A 17,636-nucleotide genomic window follows, 5' to 3' on the forward strand; every position below is an offset into this window, starting at 1 on the left:
ACATCACGCATAAATACCTGAGAGCGCGGGCTTAACATTTGCGTTTCTAATTTTATCTGAATTATTTAACTCTCCGAGTAAACAAACCAGAACATTCAGCGAGCTCTCCCGAAGCTTCTGCCACTGCAAACGAATTCAGCATCGTTAGGTAACAGTGACTGCAACAAAAACAGATGAGAACTACAAGTTCATTTTCCCCAGACAAATTTTTTATTAAATAACAAACATTGTATGAAAACTTCCACAAAGTAGTGGCAAGAGTTAACACTTTAAAGGCTAAAATTTCTTCTTTACTTTGTAAAAGACACAATACAAAAGCAGGCAAGTCTTAGTCACTTAAAACACAACATGCATGCTCTCACACAATCTTCGGGGCGTCGTCCACTGCGTGTCAGAAATACTGAACTGTCAGGCGGAAGGAGACAAAGTGCTGTACATGTGGAGGCAAACCGCACTGCTTAGAAATGCTCGTTCGTACGTTTAAAAACATTCTCCGTAAAATTCACAGTCTTGTGGGATTATCGTTTTGTGCTTCTTGTCTCTGCTGGATGTAGATGTCAAAAAAACTAAAAAAAAAAAAAACTAAATCAAAATGAAAACAAAACATGAAGATTTTGTGCAATCTGGTTAACGTCAGGCAAACCTTTAGCGTAAGAGTGTGTGTAGGAACAAAACAAGTAGCTCAAAAAGTTGCATTATTCCAAGGAATAGTCTGTTATTTTGGGGAACTTCTGGATCTAACTTCATGCTGAGAGTTTGGCTTCAATGTCACCAGATCTCATTTAAAACTCAGTAAGCAGGACAAAGACCGGTGCCACCAAACATAAACAGTTGAAGTTTTGGGGGTTTGATATGCAGGAATCACTTCTCCATACTCTTTCACTTGGGCTTTTTATGCATTAAATTTAATGAAATATGTAAGGTTAATTTTTGTCACCGTCAGACCACTCCACATTTACAGGATGGTTGTTCCCTGTGATTCTCAGTCTTACATGCTGCCTACATGTAAAATTGCCAAATACTGTGTGTAACTGCATTATCACAGTCACAGCCTGCAGTGGCAATAAAAAGATTTCACATCAATGAAATGAAAAAGGTCCTAAATGTTTACATCAGCTTCAAAGTATCCCACCAACTTTGTGTGTTTTGTGCTTGGAGAAACCTATATAGTCGCTATAAGATGACATTTGTGCTTTAAAACAATTTTGAATATTTCCTGCAGCGAAGGCAGAAGACAGGTTACATTTTAGCCTCATCTTGCAGGCTAACAGACTAAAAAAAGGTTAAAAAACACAAACAGGAGACGTTTGTCCGAGTGCTCTGTTCATGGTAAAGAAAAGCAAAGAAAAAAAAAGTGTGTGTGTTGCCATGACTCTCAGTATCACAGAGATGGTCACACTCAACACGTGCACGAAAGAGCAAACTGTGGGCTGACTGATTGTGGGATGTGCTGAGGGAGGACAGTTGGTGAAACATGTACTTGTTGCTCTTGTCAGCTGATTCTTGGTCATTCTCTTGGTCACGGCTTGGCAGCTGTGGTGACAGTTTGGTGTGGGGGGCCCTACCATAAGCAGATCACATACACTTTGCCCCCTCTGGAAGACACTGGAGCTGCTTCTCGATTATATTCCGAATATAGTTATACCTGCAAATATGAAGGCAGAGGAAGACCAAATCTGAGGATTTTTTAAAGAGCCAATAAAAACACGTGCACATCCACATTAGACTGGGGGCAGGTGGTGGGCTAAAAAATAGTTTAAAAATAGCTTGTAGGCCTCCACTTTTCATATTTATTGCAGCTCATAAAAGTTAAAGATGTTAAGATTATGTTTACTGAATGCCAGGACAGATTAAAAATGTATTTCTTATACCTTCTCCTGAGTTTCTGCACCTCTCTGTCCTCCTCTTCCTTTAGCTTGGTGATGAAACTCTGGAGGACAGGCATCTCAAACTTGATATACTGCGCCACCTTGTGGAAGCAAAGAGAATTTTAAGGCCAAATCCCAAAAGATAATTGAATATTGGAAACACAAGTGCAAATACTTGTGCGTATACTTTATTCGTTTTACAAGGAAAAAGTAACTGTAAAATAATTAACACATGTTCATTTATAGCTATGAAAAAAGAAAATGGTGATTTACATCATATGTGACTTCTTCTCCGAGATCTTCTTCCATGAGGAATATTTTGCAGACTTGCTCACACGGTCCCTGCATGATTCTCAGCAACATAGGATAGTCAGTCCGCTTCAGTTTCACTCGCTCTGAAACACCAGAACATACACGGAGTGATGGATTAATAACAATAACACATTTTATACACAATGTCCTCAATGTCCGCCTTTGAGCTACATGACACATATCCATATTTGTAATCCACATAGCCAATAGTTCATGAATAATTTAGCACTGACATTCAGACTTTACAGCTGGGTCTGATGCAAGAACTTAATCAAAAACAAACAGCAAGAGCACTCAGTTGTATGTGGGGTAGTTTGCCATTTGTTACCGCAACATAATCTACAATCTCATCAAACATCTTCATCATCATTTTGAAAGCATCATTACTTTTCAGTTACACTTCTGCTAATTGCTGTTTGATTACTGACTGCAATGTGTTTCTTTCAGCTCAGAAAACCCAGTGAGTGAACAGAAATGGAATAATGACAACACCGATTCTGTGTTGAGTTTCCAAATATCATAGCCTCTAAAAAAAATAAAAATAAATTATAAGCTTTATAGAGATTCAAAAGGTTGATCCTGTTCATCTTGACGTAGCATTTTCAGCTACGAAGCTTTATAGAGAAGCTCTGTGTTGTAGCTTTAGTTCAGATTTGATTGCACCACCAGCAATAATGCAAAAACTTCCAACTTTAAAAGTAATAAAACTAAAAGTCTAAAAGTAGATGATAAAATCAGATAAAATAAAATTAGTGGACTGCGGCTAAAGTCTTAACTCACCTCCACTAGCATGGACCAGATAGAGTGCAAAATCATCTGGGCTGTTTTCGATTTTGAACTTGTTAAGGAGAACTCGTAGCACCTGCGGCGTGGTCATACAGCTGTTGATGCGAACGTTAGTCACCGACCCGTAAGCAGGCGTAAACACTGCTGTCTGAGGATGAAATGGAAAAACATTTTAAATATTAATATTTTAAATATTAATTTAGGTTCAGTTAAAATTGTTGAAGCTAAAACTTTTACTCTTTTCACTTTTAAACACATTTTCTCAAGAAAAATGTAACTAAAACCTGTTCCCAAATCACATAAAGTCACATAAATGAACTAACCTAATGAATTTTATTTGATTATTCTGTAAGTTTTTAAAAGTTTTACTTTATGGTTGTAGAAGTGTCCGTTGATGGAGAATCGATGGCGTCGGATTTTCCTCTGGTCACTTGGCGACCTTCGCTGGCCTCTCCTTAAGACCCCGGCATCGCTCTTTGTCCTGAGGAGCTGAGCGGAGCTCTCACTGTCCTCTGTCAAATCAAATGTTGAACCACCTTAAATTACTGATTATTATTCAGTGTAGCCCTAAGCTAAGATCACAAAATAGTGAAAGAAAACCATAGTTTTAGAAATAAACATCACTTACACAGAACTGTAAACAAATTTTATCTTTCGCTTTAATGTGCAAATTTTATTTTTAATTAAAAATGTGTTTATAGCTAATTTCATTTCATCTTAATGCGATCCAACTTTTTTTCGCCAAGATTCAGCCAGTTTAAAAACAAAATATTCTTAGTAAATGACTGATGTTTGAGGCTGCTTATTCGATCCTCATTATAGCCATCAGAGTAATGTACAGTTCAAATGAGTAAAACCAAAAGAACAGGTAGCAAAAAACTGAGAAACAGCTCAAAAAAATCTATAAATACTGAAAGAAGTGTGAGCAAACACGTTCAAAATAAGATAAATCTATCTATCCATCCATCCGCTTATCCTTTTCAGAGTCACAGGGGGTGCAGGAGCATATCCCAGCTGTCATAGGGCAAGAGGCGGGGTACGCCCTGGACAGGTCGCCAGTCTGTCGCAGAGCTAATACACAGAGACAGACAACCATTCGCGCTTACATTCACTCCCGCATTCACACCTATGGGCAATTTAGACTAATTTACACCTTTGGGTTAATATTTTACTCTTACTTTATTGGTTATTTATAACCATGTAGATACAGCTTGAAATATTTAAAATCTAAATGACTGAAGTCTTAAAATATAAATGTATAAAACGAAAGTCCAAAATTTACCTTCTGCCTCCTCTTCAGTCACACCGTTGTCCTCTGGTTGGCTGTCAGGTGGCGTCACTTCCACTGTGGGTGAGCTCTGCTGAGCCTGTTGACCATCTGTGGTGGTGGGAGAACTTCAAACAGGGAACAGGAGAGAGTACATTTATGGGGTGAAGGAGAAGAACTGCAAACTGTCAAAACTGTAAACATACAGCTAAAAATATTTTTTCAGATAAAAACTGCACCTTCAAATGATAACTCCCATCATGTATTTATGACCATAAGCTGTAGTTTCTCAAAAAACTATTATCCTGATATTGATTTTAGTGTGGACTAACAGCCACTAGAATCTTGTAAAGCCATTAAGTTTAAGAGCAGTCCAGGTCTGCACAGCTGAACTAAAACTCCCTCCACACCATGTATGAATCTAGAGGGAGATCTCGATCAGTTTGTGAGATTTTCTTGAGAACACCAGTTTTTCTTTTTTCACTTTGATATGTGTTTGTGATGCCATCAACATGCTGGTCTGTCCTGACTGTAGTGGTGAGTCTTATTATTAGGTTTCCTGTAGTAGCTGCCATTTTTAACCTGCTGTCATATCTGGGTTGGTTAGTTTCAACTTGTGACTGCTGTTCCTCTTTGCCAGTGCAGCTGTTCTTTTAGTTAGGAGTTGTGACAATGTTTCCTGTCATAATCAAGCAAATTTCTGAAGAATCTCACAGCAATTTGGCTACTTATGAGAGTTTTTGTTGTTGTTTTCATGTTAACATCCAAATGGCAGCTCTATGCCTGTGAGGCCTGCTATCCTCGGAGCAAGAATAGCTTCTTTTGATAAATGGGAGCGCTGAAAATGGCACTAAGAGCCTATTGACATGGACTGATTTGCAATAGCTTGGAGTACGATCCTCAATTAAACCAGAAGTGTGGCTTAAAAGATTCACTTTTGCTTATGGAAAGCTGCCAATTTGTATCTTATTTAGGAATTAAACTCCATTTACATGGATTTAAATCTCAAACCCTAATTACACACTTTTAAACATTAAATACCTGCTTGTCTTTCATTGGACAAACTAGATAAAATCTATATCTGCCCTCACTGACCTCTCTGTATCACCATTTCCGGTCACTGGGGTGTAACTGGATCTGTCTGGAGCTCTTACCCTTGACTGTCCAGATTGCAACCCGAGTGCCAAGACGTGGAGGAGGGGGGCGGCCGGATTCGCTCGTGGTCATCCTGCATCTGTAGCCTGATTGGTCGCCGGAGGCCCCAAAAGATATTCAGCAAGCCCTCAACAATCAGTTCCTCTTCTTCCTGTTGGAAGACACGAATACTGATGAATACACACAAACACACATATACAGTAAATACACACAGACTGGACAGTTGCTACTCCTTAGGGATATAGGGTGAAATGGGTGGGGTATATTATATTAAATATATTAAGAGCAAAAGTGAAAGCGGGGATGAAGCCTCGACACATTCAGGTTCTTCTGTTGAAATTTAAAACAATAAAATAAGATTAAACACATTCACTCACTCACTCTGCACTCACACTGTATGTGAGTACATACACACACAAACCGAGAGAGGCAATTACTCACCTCTCTGTGCCGCAGCTGCAGATTCTGCCCTTCATAATAGAGGTTGTAAGTTTTAAGATGTGACAGGACTGTTGACCTGAAGACAGAAGTAGTTAAATCACTGGAAGGAAACAAAGTTTTAAGGAGATTCCCACTGATTTACCACCTCGTAGTGCCTGCAGCTGTAATTCTGCATGCACCGTGCACTTTTAACAACACTAGATCAAATTTTGGGGATCTTTATTCATCCCAAAAATGCATAACATCATCACTAATGGAGTGATGCAAATATATCTGAAAACCAGTTGGTGCTAACATCAGTGGATACAGGTCACTGCACTGACAATATTTCTGGCACTTAATCACCACTTTGGTAATTTTGGATTTCACTTAGTTTCTGTGGTGGTGAGTTGAAGGCAGCTGAGAGATGAGCAAACAAAAAGAAAACTATTCTACAAAGTCTCATTCTATGCCACTGTGCAGGGGCAGGTTGTAATATAGCCATGTAGTAATAGATCACCTCCTGTGTAATGCTGGTGCGGCCCTCCACAACATTCCTGATAAAATAAAGTATTCCTTACTATGCTGTTAATGTTAATGTCAGTAAGACCGAAAATAAAAAGAACTAATTAAAAAAAAAAACTTCATATATGTTTAGAGAAAGATAGGGCAGTCTCTGCTGCTGGATTAGTGTTATTGTGTACTTTATGCAGGGGCAGATTGAAATGTTAATTCCAACCCTGTTTAACCCTGAGATTAACAAACTGCCCAATCTCAAATCTGACAAAATTCTCTGACCCACCCAAACCTTAAATTACAATGTTGCCGTTTTCACTGATTTTTCATCTTCTCACAGTTTTCTCCTAGAGGTTTATTCTCCATTAGCATTACTTGATAGCCACTACTACATTTAAGTTCTTTCCCACCAGATAAGAACCAGATGAGATCAGGATTAAAAGATTAAAAATAAGTCACAGAATTGAGATTAATGTGTAATTTTCAGATCCCGTCCTTTCTTTCATTAGCTCTCATTTCTTTTTTAATGTACAGACAAAGGAAGAAGAAAAGTGGGTGTAGCAGTTTCTTGGTGTAGTAAGATAAGAAGCATGTCTAAAGAGAAGCATTTAATGTCTGTTCTTGGTAAGGCTGAGATTCAGTTTCAATTGATGTTTTCTCATCAGCTTAATAAAGCCACCATTAAAAACTTTGGAAAAGACATTTATCTTTGGCTGTGTGAATAAAATGTTGATTTGGCTTTCTGTTGAGAGGTTTGGGGTTTCAGTAGATGCAAGTGTGTGATTTCCTGTCTCTGTGTTAACCCTGTGAGTGACTGGTAACATGATCTGTGTACTGCTGTTTATTATTCAGTCATCTTGGCAGGATATTGTGTCTTGTATGCTTATAGAAGTCAAATGTAATTTGACAATTAACTGACAAGCAGTTTCAGGACCAGGTGAAGTCCTGTTCCCTTAATATTTCAATGTCTCTATACTGAAACCCTAAATAGGAGTCTCACAATACAAGTGAATGTATATGCAGGTAGGCGGAGTAACTGTAACTTTATGTTGTGGAGAAAAATAATTGTTAATAGTTTTCAGTGTGCATTATTTATCATTTTTATTAACTGATTGGTCAGACTTCAAAAGCCAAAGATCACACAGTTTGTTAGGTATTAGGGATACTTGTTGTCATAAATAAAGACCTAGATTTCAGATAATGAACACTGCAAACAGTTAACAGGCTGAAACCTTTAAAACCACAAACATCCCTATTTCACATCATCTTTTTTAAATTAATGGGTTTTTTTTAAACATACCAAAGATGAATAAAGGCTACTCATTTGTTTCCCTGTTGTCACTTACTGTGAATTTATAATCTGTATAAACATACTTATGTTTATATGAGAAACAGTGCGGGATGGAAGACTTACTTGCTGACGAACTTGTTCTCTCCGATCTGAACCCCGTACTGTGTATCATCCATTCTCAGTGAGCATGAGAGGAGCTGAGACACAAAGAAGGCACACAGAGTTAATGTCTCATGACTCCTCATGACCAGCAGCGAGCACAGAACAGAAGTGACAGAGTGACTGCAGGAAGAGGAGGAGGCAGAGCTGCAGACCGTAAACAATAACAAGAAGATGATATCTGCTTTCCTGGCAACTACTTCCCTTAAGATAGTTAAACCTCCACCACTGTGTCCCTGTACTAAATCAAAACATATACTATGCGAATGAGGGGAGCAGCTGCTCTCCTCATTCTCTTCTTCGTCTTACAATGTATTTTCTCTTTCCTGTGAGCTCTTTCACATAAACAAACGCTGCACATTTGCACATGCAGCTGTTTTAAATGGCACTCTGCCACCACCCTGCAGAGTTTTCCTTCCCTCTTCGCTGAGTGACAGAGTGTTTCTGTGTGAGTTTGGCAGGATAGAAACCTCCGGATGAAGGACAGGTGCAGGACACATGGACCACCTGCTGCTGCAAATTATTTCAGCTGCCTAAACATTCATCTCTGAGCATGCTACTGGCAAAACACATTATGTGCCTTCATCTGCCATATAGCACGCTTTTCTTTTCTTTTTGTTTTTCCTCAGAACATGAAGACCAAAAGTTAAAGATGCAACTGTTGCAGGGTTTTTCCTCAAAATAGGCTTTGGAGTCAGAGGCACTTACCAAGATTAGTTTGCATGTAGATGAAGCAATGAATCGCCTTACTTAACACGAAATTGAGCATTTTGCTACCGTTTTAGCAATTTCATGAGCAAAAATACATTTTATGGTTGAGTAAATGTAACCCCACCTAACTCTTTGAGGTCTAAAATCAGTGATGACCTCTGGCCTAGCCCACAAAAGTTATTCCCCAAAATGAAAGTTCATGATAGTTACTTAACAAGCCCATGCTATAAGAAACATCTTTTTTTAAGTAATTAAAATAAGAATTCTTGGTTCTCTAACCAAACCCTGTGTTTTTGAGACAAGCAGAAAGGATATTTTGGAACAACTTTCAATGAAGAATGATAGTTTTTTTTAACCCTTGACCTTAATAATAATAACAAAAAATACATAACATGATTGCACAGGGTCATCAATGATGCTGACATAGACCTTAAAAACACATTTTCTTCTGGGGATTTTCCTCTATATGTAGAAAGACCTCTGCTTTGTCATGCAATGCGCGTGATTTTTTTCTACACTGACATATTTCAATAAGTCACAACTGAACTGAAACAACATTTACTGCAGGTCTCAGCTTAGCCTCTGAAGAAAATGAATCCTATTGGTTTAAATGATCGCCTGTTTAAGGCAGATTGCAAAAAAAAAAAAAAAAAATTCCTCTGCTGTTTGTTTTGCATCCCTTGCTGTCTCTTGTTTTTCTACCCGTAAGATGATCAGGTCACTTTTGTGGCAGTCCCCAGAGACTCCTTGACAGTAGTCCTTGTTCTACTGCGGAGTGCCTTGGCGAGCTGGAGGCAGAGAGATGGTTCAAGTGGGTGAGCTAACTGAGACTACGAAGACAAGGACTACCAGCTACAATACAAGACGGTGGAGTTCGAATCCTTCCACTGGGTAAGCAATTCACTGGACACAGCTTATTACTGCTCCACTGTTATTTGCAACAAACTCTAAATTTGTATGATTCATGTATATTTAAAAAAAACGTGTGTCTAGCCTCCTTTCATATTCCTTTTAGAACAACTGTGAGTGACCTGAGGTAGTCTGCAGGCTGATTCCAGCCCCAGGTGTGTACTTTACCCATACCTGCCGTAGACTTTTTTGTTTTGTGTTAACATTGAAGTAGTATTACTGCTAATTAGTTACAGTTAACCCCTGTTTACAGCATACTCCCCACAGTAGTGTTAAATACACTTGATTTACTGTAAACAGGCCGAAACACCCAAAACCATTTTGGACATTAGTTGAAAGGCCTCGGTTTAAACTACCTTCCTGTTACATAGCCAGTGCCTCTGTAACATAACAGCCAACAAAATATGAAATATTAAGAATATATATATATATATATATATATATATATATATAAAAATGTATTATAAGACAACAATGGATCTTACCGTCGTAAAGACTATGAGTTGTTGTTGAGTCACCAGAGAAGAAACTGCCTATGAGGAGAGGCAGCCAAAGTTATAGGCAGGTAGATTCTGTTTGTATCCTCAGGTGTCAGTGATCCAAGAGGGTCTTTTCTTCTGAACGTGACTGTGAACAGACAGGGAAGAGTGGGGACGTTAAAAGGAAGTGCTCCCCTTCCGTTAAATCACTTCCTCCTTTACTCAATCAGCCACACAGGAAGCCGACACAGGGCCTGACACAGCTTAAAACTTCCTCAATTCAAGCAGCACAAATGAATAATCCGCTTACACACACGTGGACGAGCCTCACCCTGTTATCAATCTTTAAACTCTTGGATCAGGCACATACTTCCACAGTTTAGTGTAAACAGAAGCAGCTTGAACACGCAGTGCTGATAAAATAAGATGGGGCTGTCAATCTCTGAAATAAAAAGCCTCAGTTAATGTGGGCAAATTAAATATTTAACGCCAATCAGCTCAGCCCAACGCCAGGGGCTATCAATATTTCATCACCTATATTAGCCCTGTCAAGAGCTCAAAAGCTAAGCACTGACCTACACAATGGAAGCCATTAGCCTTTATTATCACGGTCAAAGGCAGCGGTCTGCGACGGACATGTGGACAGCTGACAACACAAAAACAATGCCATAATTGTCTGAGATCAACGTGAACTTTATGCCAACTAAACTGGAATCTGATAACAAAATTGATCCTTCTTTCATGAGACTTCAAGCTCCAGAGAAAAAGATTGACTCAGACATGTCACTTTTAACGCTGCTGAGAGGGCAACATTAAAAATGTGAGCCATACTCACTGCTCATTCATGGTGAGACACCCATTTTGTTCTTTTCACTGTTATTTTAGAGCAGTGTCAATCATCTAATACGAGTTAACATATTATTTAATTCAGGGGTTGTAAATGAAAAACTAGATGAATACAAATGATCTTCTTTTGGCTGCTCTCTTTAGTGGTTGCCAAAGTGGATCAGATGCTTCCATCTCACCTTGCCTCTAGCATCCTCCTGTATCACACCTGCCCCTCTACATGTCCTCTTTCACTGCATCCATTTTCTCTGTGGTCTTTTCCTTCTGCCTGGCAGGCTCCATATTCACCTTCCTTTGTTCAGTGTATTCGCTGTCCCTCCTCTGCATGTCCAATCCATCTCAGCCTTACCTCTCCAACTTTGTCTCGACCTAAGCTGTCCTTCTGAAGTATCCATTTATAATGAATACATTATTAGAAATTAATACAGCATTGGTCAGTCATTGGGAGTGAGAGCATCTTCAACTCTTTTCAGGGTCACTCTCTACAAACTAATCATAGTACATCTCACTACCATCTTATAAACCCTCCCTTTCACTCTAATCACTCATCTCTACCCACTGTACCCTGGCTACACTCTCTTCTTCACCTTGGTACTGTCTGTCGCTTTAGATAATTGACCCCACTTCTACTATGAACAACACTTATTCTTTAGACATTTTATTTTTAGTTTACCTGGCACCTTACTCTTTTCATTTTGCTGAATTATGATAGCGATGGCTAAACTGATGCAAAAACTAATCTGCAGCTGGGCTTCAAATTCACTTTTACTATTGTAAAACTATTAGACTGTTATATTTTATAAACTTTATTATTACTTTAGTCTACTTTTAATGTGTTTCATTTGCACAAACAAAAAATGTGATTCAAAGTTTCAAAAGAGGCCTAAAAGTGTTTAACAGGTTTTTTTTCCCTTTTTCGCTCCATTTCAAGTTATCAAAAAAAAAAAAGTGAACAATTTATATTGTTTTAGTTTTAGAACTCCATAAATGTATCAAAACATATGACTGTAATGGAAATGCAAAGCTAAAGCTCTAAATAATCATAAGCAGCCCACTGCAGAGTACTCACGTATTTTTTTTTTTTTAATCAAAATAAGGCAGCTCTACAATAGCAGGCCATAACATGCTCAGAGACCAGATTTCGATGCAGTTACCCTGTTTAATTGAAACATCTCCAAACCATTGATCACTTTTGTCTGTTATAACAAGAGATTCTTGTGTTAGTACAGGGAGTGCAGAATTATTAGGCAAATGAGTATTTTGTCCACATCATCCTCTTCATGCATGTTGTCTTACTCCAAGCTGTATAGGCTTGACAGCCTACTACCAATTAAGCATATTAGGTGATGTGCATCTCTGTAATGAGAAGGGGTGTGGTCTAATGACATCAACACCCTATATCAGGTGTGCATAATTATTAGGCAACTTCCTTTCCTTTGGCAAAATGGGTCAAAAGAAGGACTTGACGGGCTCAGAAAAGTCAAAAATAGTGAGATATCTTGCAGAGGGATGCAGCAGTCTCAAAATTGCAAAGCTTCTCAAGCGTGATCATCGAACAATCAAGCGTTTCATTCAAAATAGTCAACAGGGTCACAAGAAGCGTGTGGAAAAACCAAGGCGCAAAATAACTGCCCATGAACTGAGAAAAGTCAAGCGTGCAGCTGCCAAGATGCCACTTGCCACCAGTTTGGCCATATTTCAGAGCTGCAACATCACTGGAGTGCCCAAAAGCACAAGGTGTGCAATACTCAGAGACATGGCCAAGGTAAGAAAGGCTGAAAGACGACCACCACTGAACAAGACACACAAGCTGAAACGTCAAGACTGGGCCAAGAAATATCTCAAGACTGGTTTTTCTAAGGTTTTATGGACTGATGAAATGAGAGTGAGTCTTGATGGGCCAGATGGATGGGCCCGTGGCTGGATTGGTAAAGGGCAGAGAGCTCCAGTCCAACTCAGACGCCAGCAAGGTGGAGGTGGAGTACTGGTTTGGGCTGGTATCATCAAAGATGAGCTTGTGGGGCCTTTTCGGGTTGAGGATGGAGTCAAGCTCAACTCCCAGTCCTACTGCCAGTTTCTGGAAGACACCTTCTTCAAGCAGTGGTACAGGAAGAAGTCTGCATCCTTCAAGAAAAACATGATTTTCATGCAGGACAATGCTCCATCACACGCGTCCAAGTACTCCACAGCGTGGCTGGCAAGAAAGGGTATAAAAGAAGAAAAACTAATGACATGGCCTCCTTGTTCACCTGATCTGAACCCCATTGAGAACCTGTGGTCCATCATCAAATGTGAGATTTACAAGGAGGGAAAACAGTACACCTCTCTGAACAGTGTCTGGGAGGCTGTGGTTGCTGCTGCACGCAATGTTGATGGTGAACAGATCAAAACACTGACAGAACCCATGGATGGCAGGCTTTTGAGTGTCCTTGCAAAGAAAGGTGGCTATATTGGTCGCTGATTTGTTTTTGTTTTGTTTTTGAATGTCAGAAATGTATATTTGTGAATGTGGAGATGTTATATTGGTTTCACTGGTAAAAATAAATAATTGAAATGGGTATATATTTGTTTTTTGTTAAGTTGCCTAATAATTATGCACAGTAATAGTCACCTGCACACACAGATATCCCCCTAAAATAGCTAAAACTAAAAACTACTTCCAAAAACATTCAGCTTTGATATTAATGAGTTTTTTGGGTTCATTGAGAACATTGTTGTTGTTCAATAATAAAATTATTCCTCAAAAATACAACTTGCCTAATAATTCTGCACTCCCTGTAGAAATGCTCTGCAGGATGGTGTGGCTGCAATAGCAGAACCAGCAGCATATAAATCTAGCCAGACTGACCCACGGCTGACCTAGTCCTGTTTCAGATCGGAGTGCTCTTCTGTGTCCAAATGTAGAGCTAATCGACCGTCTGAAATCCCCCCGTGCCTCATTACAACCTCAGTCAACCCGCAGCCTCCATCTACCCCCTCTTTCTATATATATTTATGTCTCATCATTTTTGTACCACAGTAACTCTGCTCTCCGCTGCTTTCTGTTCACAGTTTGCTGCTTCATGTTTCCTTGTGAAAGACTAGAGGCTATCTAACACACTATTACAAACCAGGATCACAACTTCCTCCATCCTCCCCCCGGCTTGTTTTCTGCCCTCTTGCCCTGCTCCCTCTGAACCTCCTCCGTCAATGTCTTTGGCTGAAATGCTCGATGAATAGCTCCTGTCCTCTTCCCCTGCCTTCAGCCTCCACGTTACCACTGCTCTGCCTTGCTATTGTCATTATTGTCATAGCAACACCAAAAACATCTGAGCTCCCGAAACTAGTTCACAACACTGAGCCAAAAATAGTGTGTGTATGTGTATGTGTGTGTGTCTGTTCGTCTCTCCTGCTCCTTGTTAGGCTTACTGGGCTTGTCAAAAAAACAAAACAAAAAAAACAACACAGTGAAGCATGACTCGAATCCGAATATGGCTCCCAGATTCCAGATAAAGACGGAGCTTTTCTTCCTTTTCGGCAGATGGTAGAGCTAAAGATTATCAGCTGCTGGTTTGTTTCACATAAAGTCAATTAAATCTGGAAGAAATTCCCATCTCCGTCAATCAAAGCACACCCACTTTTTTGTGAAATAATGACGCCATGCAAAGTTTAACCATGCTACAAATATTTTCCTAGTTACAGTTCTTCAAAGTACATAGAGCTCGGTATAAATTTGGTGCTCTTTAATTTGGTGTAATTTTCCAGCACTCTGGTCTTTTGTAACTTCAAAAGTAGAGACAATGAAATTACATTTTCAGAGCTGAAACACACACTGACACTTTGTTCAAAACTTAAACCAAATTGGTTTTACGTCCACTTTAAACATCAGTCTCACCAGCTCTGCACATCAATATCATCGGATATATCAGAGCTTCGACAGCCTCAATTTAATGTCTATTATGCAGTGCAGGGGTATCAAAAATATAACTTGTGGGCCCAAACCAGCAACCCAAGTGATCTGCTTTGGCAGAGAGGAGGGCTATGGAAAAAATTGCAAAGAGGGAAGGCAGAAATGTTAGAGTTTTACCTGAATTTTTTTTTTAGGTTTATGGTTTTCTTACTGATTTTCTATGGACTCTGATCACCACGTTCCTGCGTGGATGCCCCTTCACTTCTCTTGTTCTCTGTCACTAATAGTCCATTTAATTGCTCCCCTTGAGGTTCAGAAAGTTAAGGTTTGCCATTGTTGTTCCAAGTGTCTTCAAAAGTGACACCACAATTATCACTGCACCTCCTGATTCCTGAACAAATGTGTGTGCGGCACTAGATTTTAATTATATATCAAAGCAGGAGCACAGAGGGAGACTGCGGCAGGAAAGATGGGATGTTAAAAGGAAAATAAATTAGTTTTCTGTTTCAGCCTAATCTGTTATAGAAGTTTGTTTTTTTAACCGCCCACATGTCATAATTTTGGATTACTATTTTAAAATTTGACTTATTATCTCAAATTTCTGAGAAAATAACTTTAAATGTCAAACAATGGCCTATTGTGTATGTGTGTGGGTATTTATCTAGTTATTGTTCGGGTGAAGACTGGGGCTGTGTTGTCATTGATTGTCACTGATCACATAAACATTGACTATTGCAAGGGCCGTAAACACCAGGCTAAAACTTTCCTAAGATGGTGTCAAAAAAAAAATAAAAGCGTCCAGATGAACTGGCAGTCAAAGCATTTGAGATGTCAGAAAGGGCTATGGGAACTTGAAAAGACTATTTTGATATTTGTAATGGTCAAAATTTTAGAGAATAACTCAACACAAATCAGTAAGGGAAACCTTAAGTTGACTGGTACTAGCTACCAAAACTAAATATTGTCCAGTATTTGTGAAAACATTTAATTTTAATGTTTACATTGTGGTTTACGCTTACCGCTTACCTACCTAATCACCCAAAAGTTGAAATCAAACGTCAACAAAACACTTTAAAAACACCAGAAACGACCATGGTGGATGGATTTATTGCTGGTATATATTAAACTGCAGTTTACAATATACTGGCAAGTGAGTGCACATTAATATTCACTTTTTTTTTGGCACTGCCTCCGTCTATCCGGCCCTATTTTCTTGTTATGTAACGCGTTTTAAGGACACATCTTTATGCACACTCTGGTAGAGACCCAGTGGGGTAGTCCTATCATTTGCTGTTCAAGATTTAGGCTAGGGCATCATGTTTGGTGCCCTGATGTTTCCTCACAAATGCCTCATATTCGAGGTTTTTAGTCTGTCTGTCCCCTGCGCTTTTAATAAATAAATAAATCTGCAAATCGTCCTGCATTTGATGCTGTCGAAACACTAAAACTTCATTTTTATACAGGCAACCAAAGAATCCATCTGCAGCCAGCCCGTATCGCCACATCTACCGCTCAGACACATCATCATGATCAGCCTACTCAGCCACACCGACCCCTCTGTCTGCTTCGTGCCGACTTTTGGAAGTCTTCTCACGGCTCACCTAACATAGGTCTCCTCGGTCCTTTTCTTTCGTCTTCCAGTCGTTTCTCCTGAACTGAGCGTTAGCCGTTAAAACTCCTGGGACAAGTCGCTCGTTCTCCTGCCGTTGGACACAATCAGCGGGGCGCGTGCAGCAGTGCATCCAGAAGCTGGTAGGAGGAGAGCGCGAGAGGTCCATCTGTTGTGGCGGAGCTCGCGGCACAGCAGCGTCGCGGGGCCCCGGCAGGGAGCCAATCAGAGGGCGAGGCTGACGTGTCTTTGTTCGCGCTGCGTGAGGAGATGAATGAGAAGTGGACAACAATAGCAGAGCAGAAGGCAAGGACATTATTCAACAGAAACCCCAATTTAATGGAAGCACGACACAAAAGTACAATGTCCCACGTCAAACTCTGTCCACGCATGTGCAACTTCATGCTAGTTTATGGCTCTTATGGAAGATCAGATCTGCCAAAATACAATAAACTTTAAAAAAAAAATTTCATTATTTATTACTGTTCAAGTCAAAATTTCGAGTTATGCATCTCAAAATTTCAACTTACAAGTTTAAATGAGAAACTTACATTTTGAAAAAAATACCTTCAAATTTATTTTTTAAATAAATAATTTTGGTGTCAGAAACAAACTTCAATATATTAGCTCCCTTTTATAAGAAGACTAAACATTTTGTTTTCTTTTCCCTTTTTCCTTAAAAAAGTACTGTTGTAGACTTGGTGTAACCTCTGGCGTCCTCGATCATCACAACATGGACATAACCCATTTCAACTTCTAGCCATCTTGAGGATCTGAAAATCTTGTGGTCCACTGAAACATTTAATCAGAACTCCAATCATCATACAAACCTAAGAGGAAATACTTCCTGTTTCATGTTTTCACTGATTCTCTTTGTCAGAGAAAACAGCCAAAGGGAAAAATCTTTCTTCATGCCTTCACTCTGGTGATAAAAATGAGCAATTTTTAAAATCTTATTACTGAAACTTTAAAACACTGAATAAACTAATTACAACCATTCTTCAATAAAAGACAGTCCTGTTTTTGTACACGTATAAAACAGACATAACCACCTGCTGAACTATAGGAAGCTGCCTGCACTCACATATTTGCATCTATTGACTTGTATATTGTTTTGCTTTCGTTGTTGCTTCCTTTACTTGACTGTTCTGTGTGTTTTACTGTGGATGTGGCCAATCTTTAATAGCTGGTTCACTCAGTCTTTGGCCTCTCTCCACACACTCTACACCATATGGCTGGTTTCAGCCCGATTTTAGTTTTAATGCAACTGATAAAACTACAAAAAACATGTCAGTTAAGTATTGTTTCCTTTTGGTTACAAAATTGGTACATTTTGGCTAAAGCCATTGTTCCCATTACTTGTCACGATTCATGAATTGGAACTCGAGTTGTTTGGTTTTTTTTGTCCTCATTTAATCT

The 17,636-nt window shown here is 39.3% G+C and overlaps 1 protein-coding gene across 1 annotated transcript; it reads right to left on the reverse strand.

Moving 5' to 3' along the window:
• Positions 1–187: 187 nt before the first annotated feature.
• On the reverse strand, positions 188–16,606 carry rassf2b (Ras association domain family member 2b). Its single transcript, XM_082555408.1, has 11 exons — positions 16,210–16,606; positions 9,880–10,021; positions 7,739–7,812; positions 5,830–5,905; positions 5,388–5,539; positions 4,249–4,361; positions 3,336–3,478; positions 2,961–3,114; positions 2,142–2,263; positions 1,872–1,969; positions 188–1,645 (listed from the first exon to the last, which is right to left on the reverse strand). Exons 3-11 carry the CDS (start codon positions 7,789–7,791, stop codon positions 1,576–1,578), a joined length of 981 nt encoding a protein of 326 aa, XP_082411534.1. The 5' UTR covers positions 7,792–7,812; positions 9,880–10,021; positions 16,210–16,606; the 3' UTR covers positions 188–1,575.
• Between the last annotated feature and the right edge of the window lie 1,030 nt (positions 16,607–17,636).

The sequence above is a fragment of the Aulonocara stuartgranti genome, assembly GCF_965226115.1.
Source record: "Aulonocara stuartgranti genome assembly, chromosome: 12".
Taxonomy (NCBI): domain Eukaryota; kingdom Metazoa; phylum Chordata; class Actinopteri; order Cichliformes; family Cichlidae; genus Aulonocara; species Aulonocara stuartgranti.

Bases quoted from the DNA above. Each gene is read 5' to 3' on its own strand.
- rassf2b (XM_082555408.1), bottom strand. From the start codon at position 7,791: ATGGATGATACACAGTACGGGGTTCAGATCGGAGAGAACAAGTTCGTC. The intron at 5,906-7,738 runs GTAAGTCTTCCA...TTCTGTCTTCAG, and splicing joins GAGAACAAGTTCGTCAGCAA to GTCAACAGTCCTGTCACATC. The intron at 5,540-5,829 runs GTGAGTAATTGC...GTCTTCCAACAG, and splicing joins TGCAGCTGCGGCACAGAGAG to GAAGAAGAGGAACTGATTGT.